The sequence below is a fragment of the Podarcis bocagei genome (assembly GCF_964188305.1).
Source record: "Podarcis bocagei genome assembly, chromosome: 15".
Classification (NCBI taxonomy): Eukaryota; Metazoa; Chordata; class Lepidosauria; order Squamata; family Lacertidae; genus Podarcis; species Podarcis bocagei.
In genome coordinates, this window is record NC_138141.1 from 32890000 (window position 1) to 32897235 (window position 7236).

At 51.4% G+C, this 7236-nt stretch overlaps 1 protein-coding gene across 4 annotated transcripts in view; it reads left to right on the forward strand.

The window, feature by feature from the left end:
• POR (cytochrome p450 oxidoreductase) overlaps window positions 1-5072 on the forward strand; it is a 53547-nt gene extending 48475 nt beyond the window's left edge. For all 4 annotated transcript variants that reach the window (XM_081172999.1, XM_081172997.1, XM_081172998.1 and 1 more), the window contains 3 exons: window positions 664-809; window positions 1983-2068; window positions 3857-5072. In XM_081172999.1, coding sequence (XP_081029125.1) covers window positions 664-809; window positions 1983-2068; window positions 3857-4001 — 377 coding nt within the window. In that variant the 3' untranslated portion in view covers window positions 4002-5072. The remainder of the gene's footprint in view (window positions 1-663; window positions 810-1982; window positions 2069-3856) is intronic.
• The last annotated feature ends 2164 nt before the right edge of the window (window positions 5073-7236 follow it).

Consider the following 7236-nt stretch of genomic DNA (forward strand, 5'->3'; position numbering starts at 1 on the left):
AATTCCACAATCTGCACTAGGGGTGAGGGATCTCAAGGCCTAGAGTGCTATGGGACTCTGGCCGCTCATTGGCCTTGCTTTGTGCCTGCTGCAACTGCTCTTGCCTGCCTGAAATTTGTCCTTGCATGACTTAGATGGAGAGGTGTCTCTGTAGAAACCTCCGGCTTCTCCATGGCTTCCGCAGTTCTTTTTCCCTGTAAAGTGCTGGGGTGGGTGCATGAAGCACTGTCGAGCTCTGATTTGACTTAACAGTGCTTTGTAGGCCAGTGCTGCCAGGCGACATAGCAATGTTGTGAAGTCCAATCAGAGCAAGGGCATGAAGCGTTGCCCTTGCTCTGAACTGGCTTGCTGATGCAATGGAGGTCAACGCCACCAGGCAATGTTGGCGTTGCCTGAAACCAAATCAGAATGAGGGCACTCCTCCCTGTCTTGGCTCTGGCACCTTGGGAGGGAAAGCTCGATGGCATACCGCAACCCCCTTCTTTGTCTCTGAGCTCCTTTGTAAGGGCACGATACAAGTTTAATAAAATAAAATGAGTCTTGCAATTGGGAGGCCAGTTCAGAGCAGGACTTCACGCAGAGGTGCAGTGGGCAGCCTCCATCACAAGAGGCCTGTCAATAAGTTGCACCAGAGTGAAGGATGGGATTTTTTTCCCGTTCCAGGCAAGGACGTGGGCGAGACGGTGCTTTATTATGGTTGTCGGCACGAGAACGAGGACTACCTCTACAAGGAGGAGCTGGCCAAGCTTCTCAAGGAAGGGGCCCTCACTCAGCTCAACGTTGCTTTCTCCAGGGACCAACCTCAGAAGGTATTCCTGCATTGGACTAGACAATCATCTGGGCTTCCTCCAACTCTGTGATCCTGTGCACCTCCCTTGATTTTTGCTGGGCTTTGTCAGTCAAGCGTAATTCTGACACTGCAGGGAGGCCATCGCCCTCCTCCTTTTCATTCTTGTCTTCCTCTTAATTAAATTGATGTACTGTCCTTCATCTGAAGGCCACGTGGAGGTTCACCGCATGCGACATAAATTTCACAACGTCCTATCTGTCCGGCATATGGATCAACACAGTTATATAAATGCAACTCCAATAAGGAATGCAAGGTGAAATGCAAATTGTCATAAGAGCATCAGCATAAAAAGGAGGAGGAAATCAGCAGTGGGGCATCTGAAATACAAAGGCAGCACACAAATCACTTCTAAGGGTTGACAGGCCTATTCAGGGGGTGGGAAGGGGTTGCACTGATGGGAGAGGAGGTGTAGCTGAGAAACATGGCATCATGGCAAAGAACTCTTGCCAAGCCGATATATATGCTCTCTGATTGAGTTTGTGGTAGGGCCACTGCAATTGCCCACCTAGGCCCTTCCTCAGAGTTGTCTTCCCTTGGCTCCTCTCTGTTTAAATGTGCCACGTCACCTTTGCAATCATAAGGACTAGAAGCTTTTCCCTGTGTGTGTGTGTGTGTGTGTTTTAATGAAGCAGAGGATAAGATTCTGTAACGCCTTCTGGGTGTTGCTGGAATACAACTCCCATAATCCCATTCCCTGTGCTTCCTGGGGGACTGATGGGGGCTGGAGTCCATCAACACCTGGAAGTTACCATGTTGGCTGCTACTAGTGGATGCCACACGGTATGCTAACCCAACACCCTCGAGATGTTTTGACTACAACTCCCATCAGCCCCAGCAAACTTGGAAAGGGCGTTTAAGGCAGGCATAGGCAAATCTGTTTAAGCGTTTAAGGCAGGCATAGGCAAATTCGGCCCTCCAGACTACAACTCCCATCATCCTTAGCTAACAGGACCAGTGGTCAGGGATGATGGGAGTTGTAGTCCCAAAACATCTGGCGGGGCCGAGTTTGCCTATGTGTGTTTTGAGAGAGAGAGTTACGATACGGCTGCAGAGGATACAACTGGGAGACTTCACAAGCTTGAACGGCTTCTGTTCCCCGTCCCACCCCCTCAATCTGCTTTTGCTTCTCTAGATTTACGTCCAGCACCTGCTGAAGAAGAACAAGGAGAATGTCTGGAAGCTGATCCACGAAGGAAATGGGCACATCTACGTGTGCGGGTGAGTAGGGGGCTTGGTTGTGGGTGTGCAGAGCCCTCTCTTGAGGCAGCTGCTGCAGTCCCTTTGCCTCTCTGAGCTGCAGAAGATGGAGCAGGCAGGAAAAGGAGGCCAAGACTGGCAGCTGGGAACTGCACAGGAGCAAACTTTTTGGCTAAACGTTTGGGAGAAACTTCCTCAATGCCTCAGCTGCTCCGAGACTGGAATGAGCTGGCTCAGGAAGAGGTGGACTCTCCTTTAGTGAGGAGGTATGTAAGCAGAGGACGGTTGCTGCCTTGAGCAGAGGAGTTGGCCTGGGTGACTCTCTTAAGGCAACTTCCAGGTCTTCAATCCAGCTCAGAAGCTATATCTGTAAGAGGAGACAGTCCTGGGCAAGGCAGACCGATGGCCTGGCTTACGATAGTCAGTTTCATGTACAAGTATTTACTGAAAGTTCTCGAGAAGTGGTGAAGCTGAACTTCTCCACCAAAAGGCTGTGTATCTCAAGAGCCGTGTTTCAGTTGAAAGAAAATGATGTCTCTGTCTCCCAAAACGATGGGGAATCTGTCTTCAAACCCATTTGTTGAGCAGAGTTTCCTCCCAGAACCTGGTGTGTTCTGCTCTGTCACTGAGCTGTGAGCCATTAAAAATTAAGACATAGGATTTGAATTGTAGAATTTTAGAGTTGGAAGGGAGCCCACGGGTTATCTAGTCCAAACCCCTGCAATGCAGAAATCTCAACCAAAGCATCCATGACAGACGGCCATCCAACCTCTGCTTAAAAACCTCCAAGGAAGAAAAGTCCACAACCTCCAGAGGGAGACCATTCCACTGTTGAACAGCTCTTACTATCAGAAAGTTCTTCCTGATGTTTCAATCAAGGGCTTGCTCACCAGATTTGGATGCAATGAGTCCTCCGCTCATTTTCCAAGAAAAATGTTTGCCTATGAGGCTGCATTAAGTTACATAAAACTCCTTTCACAGTTTGCTTCAGCCTAACCTGAAGGTTCGGGACGCGGGTGGCACTGTGGGTTAAACCACAGAGCCTAGGACTTGCCGATCAGAAGGTTGGCGGTTCAAATCCCCGCGACGGGATGAGCTCTGGTTGCTCAGTCCCTGCTCCTGCCAACCTAGCAGTTCAAAAGCACGTCAGAGTGCAAGTAGATACAGTGTTACCTCAGGTTAAGTACTTAATTCATTCCAGAGGTCCGTACTTAACCTGAAACTGTTCTTAACCTGAAGCACCACTTTAACTAATGGGGCCTCCTGCTGCCGCCGCGCCGCTGGAGCCCAATTTCTGTTCTTAACCTGAAGCACTATTTCTAGGTTAGCGGAGTGTGTAACCTGAAGCGTATGTAACCTGAAGCGTATGTAACCCGAGGTACCACTGTAAATAGCTACCGCTCTGGTGGGAAGGTAAACGGCGTTTCTGTGCGCTGTTCTGGTTCACCAGAAGCGGCTTAGTCATGCTGGCCACAAGACCCAGAAGCTGTACGCCGGCTCCCTCGGCCAATAAAACGAGATGAGCGCCGCAACCCCAGAGTCGGTCATGACTGGACCTAATGGTCAGGGGTCCCTTTACCTTTACCTTTTTAACCTGAAACTGCCCACTGAAATTTCACCCCTCTGTGTGTTTCCCCACCCTGCCCACCTGCATCCTAAAACCTGCCCTTGAGTCAAATCTGAAGAGACTTCCATGTGGTTCGATTGTCAAACTAGTGAGAGACCAGGTTGGGTATGAATGCAATAAATAAGGGCTGCACTTGACCTAACGGGACCTCCCCCTCTCTGCGGGGGTCTTCCTCTTTGCAGCGATGCCCGGAACATGGCCCGCGACGTGCAAAACACCTTCTACGAGATCGTGGCTGAGTATGGGAAGATGAACCAGCAGCAGGCTGTGGATTACGTCAAGAAGCTGATGACCAAGGGGCGCTACTCCCTGGACGTCTGGAGTTAGGGTGGGCGGTGCTTGCTGGGTAGAGGGGGGGCAGTTCTCAGTGGGGGGCTGCAGGAGGGGCAGGGAAGGGACTCTCACTTGGCTGCGCATCCTGCCCCCCTGTGGGACTGTGCGCAGGTGTGCACACCTGGCTCCCTCCTCGCTCCCTCCCATTCATTCAATGTTAAGAGTGTGCCGCAGGGCGACTTGGAGGGTTTTCCAGGGGGCGGGTTAGGCCACCTCAGGCCAGAATCACCAGTCGCGCGCTCTCTCTCTCTCTCTCTGCAATTGCTGCTGCTGCTCCTCCTCAGAGGACTTCTGGGTGTGCAGCGTTTTTCATCCTCTCTTCTCTACATGTCAAAACTTACTTTCATTTTTTTGGGAAACGGAACTTCGCTCCAGTCCCATCTGGCGGGCGTCTCTGCATCAGGAGAAGCTGCAAAAGCGGGACTCAGGTGCTGACCCCTTCCTCTTAACTCCTCGGAAGATGCGTAGCTTTCAGTTAGCCTGCGGGAAACGATCAGGCCCCCCAGACCCGCCCCCCACCCTTTCCCAAGCTACTGTGAAGGGTGCTCCTGCCGCAGCCAGAGATGGCATTGCTTTGGGTTTTAGTGACCAGTGACCTGTGCTGTTGGGGGGGGTCCCCAGTAGGATAACAGGGTGGGGGGTCAAGTGGAGAGCAAAACGATGTATTTAAGAAGCCAGCAGTGTGAGCGTAGGGGGGCTCTTTTCTCCCTGCCCCTACACTTCTTACTGTGCCTAGAACAAGCTTGGAGACCTTATACCATCTGTGTGAAATTGGATCAAACGCGGGAGGTGTGCATTTGGGTTGGCGGCTGTCCTGATCTGATACCTGGTGCTGCATGCTGGCATGTCTCAGGCTCACCTGTCTGGGGATGGCAGTCCTGCCTCTTGCCTGCGTCCCCTCCTGTTACAGCCTCATTGGATGAAACTCTCGCCCTCTCTGCTGTACCAGCAGACAGCCATGGAGGGTGGCAGTGGATCAGGGTAACACAGTTCAGTCTGGGCTGGAGGACAGTACCTGGCTGTCCAGTCCTCTTTCGTTGGCACTTAATTTCCCTTCCTCCCCCCCCCCCAAAACAGTGGGGAAGCCCATTCCGGACATGGCGGCCCCCTCCGGCCAGTTCCTAGGCCCGCCTGTCATTTTCCCCTTGCTGAGACCGATGGGGTGCTGCCCCTGGCATGAGAAATGTGTGCGCCATGAGAAATGTGTGCGCCATGGCCGAGCCCAGCCATGGCGCTTTTCAGTCCCGGTGTGGCTTGCCTCCCCAGCCATGCAACTTAACGGTTCGTGTTGACGCTTTTCAGTCCCGGTGTGGCTTGCCTCCCCAGCCATGCAACTTAACGGTTCGTGTTGAAGCTGCCAGTGTGTACCCAAGGATGTACGTTTGGATTGAGTGCTGGGGTGAGCAGCTTGTCCACTGAATGTACATAACTGTAAGGAGACTTTGCTCTTGGAATAAAATATGGCCTGATTCTTTTGCTCTGCCTCCTTCTTAGGCCTTGTGTGGGGTGGGGGCTTGTGGAGCTGAAGCTGGAACTGGAGTGATGCTCCCAGCCTTACCTTCCATGGATGCACCAAACCATTCGTTGATACATTATCAAGGCACATGTAGTGGGCAGCAACCCACTCGCCAACGCTGCTAATCTTTACAGATGGCTATTTGGAGAGAGCTTTTACTACAGGGTTTCCCAAGCTGAGGTCCACTTGGAGGCCACAACGTGGTCTGTGGATTTGGGGTTGGAGATGGGAGGCTGCACAGCCAATGCACTATTTCTTACGCTGCGTTACCATTTGAATTGTATGAAATGTAAGGAAGGAAGGAATCACAGAATTGTAGAGTTGGAAGGGACCCTGAGGACCATTCTAGTCCAACCCTCTGCAATGCAGAAATATGCAGCTGTCCCATGGGGGCTCGAACTTGCAACCTTGACACCATGCTCTAACCAGCTCAGCTATCGTGTGCTTAGGAAGCCACAAAGCCAGACGGCATCTGGCACAGTGCATTACAACAGGTACAGCAGACAGAGGGGGGACGTTCTGAACAGGTCTGCAAGGATCTTCAACTTTCAAGTGGTTGTGTGTGTGTGAAGTGTGGGAACCACTGTTACTACCATGGTGAGGGGAAGGGGTGGTGGTCTGCTACTCCTTTTCAAAGCCCCCGAAGCTCATAGGGACCAACCAAGCATCTTTTGCCATCCACATAAGAGCGTGCTGGATCAGGCCATCAGAAACCTACTTCCTCCAATAGTGCAGATGCTTCACAGCCATTGCTTGCCCTCATCCTCCATTCATTTGCCGATAACGTTTTAAAGCCGTTCACATTGGTGGCCATCATTACTTCATCAAAAGGCTTACAGTTTAACAAAGCCCATAAGTGAAGAGCTCATGGGATCAGAACTGTAGACTTGGGAGAGATCCCCTCCTGGGGGGCGGGGGGGGGCGTTCAACCCCCTGCAATGCAGTAAACGCAACTCAATAATCAATGACGGACAGCCACTCTAAGCTCTGCTGAAAAACCTGCAAGGAAGAATCTCCTTGTCATTTGAATCTATTGGCCCAGGTCCTGCCTGCGGGAGGAGCAGAAAACCAGCTTGCTCCACCTTCCAGGGGACAGCGCTTTAGATAGTTGAAGATGACTATAAGGTCACCCTCTTAGTCTTCCCTTCTCCAGGCAAAGCATACCTAACGCCTCTCTCTGTGTGTCCTGTACAAAACACTGCATCCCATGCAGAAATCGCACAACCTGAACAACACTTGCATTTTCCCCTCTCTTTCCTTTTACTATTTCACATATGCTGCTTTCATGGGAGGAGCAAGGATAAAGCAGAAATTCAACACAGCCACTTCCCTGGCTGCTTTAGGACTGCAGCAGATGGGCAATACCTGCTATCCTGCGAAATGGAGGCATTGCTTCAAAAGAATGAATGGAAGCTGAACTCAGCACTTCCCTCAGATGTTTGACGCGCTCCCAGAAGCTCCTGCTCAGAGGTGCCTTGGCACTTGCACAAGACTCCTCATTAATTTCAGGAATCGCTTTCAGCCTGAGGACTGCATTTGTTTCGGGCAACCTTTTAGAGTGGGTACGAGCAGAACAGACTAGTAGACTGTGCTGCCCTCCCTCAAAACCAGGGTGTTTTTTAAAAAAATGCTTACACAAGCAAGAGGCATTATCACACTTCAAGGACACATTCCCATCACAGGAAGGCAGGGGGAGATAGGAAAGAGTTCCTT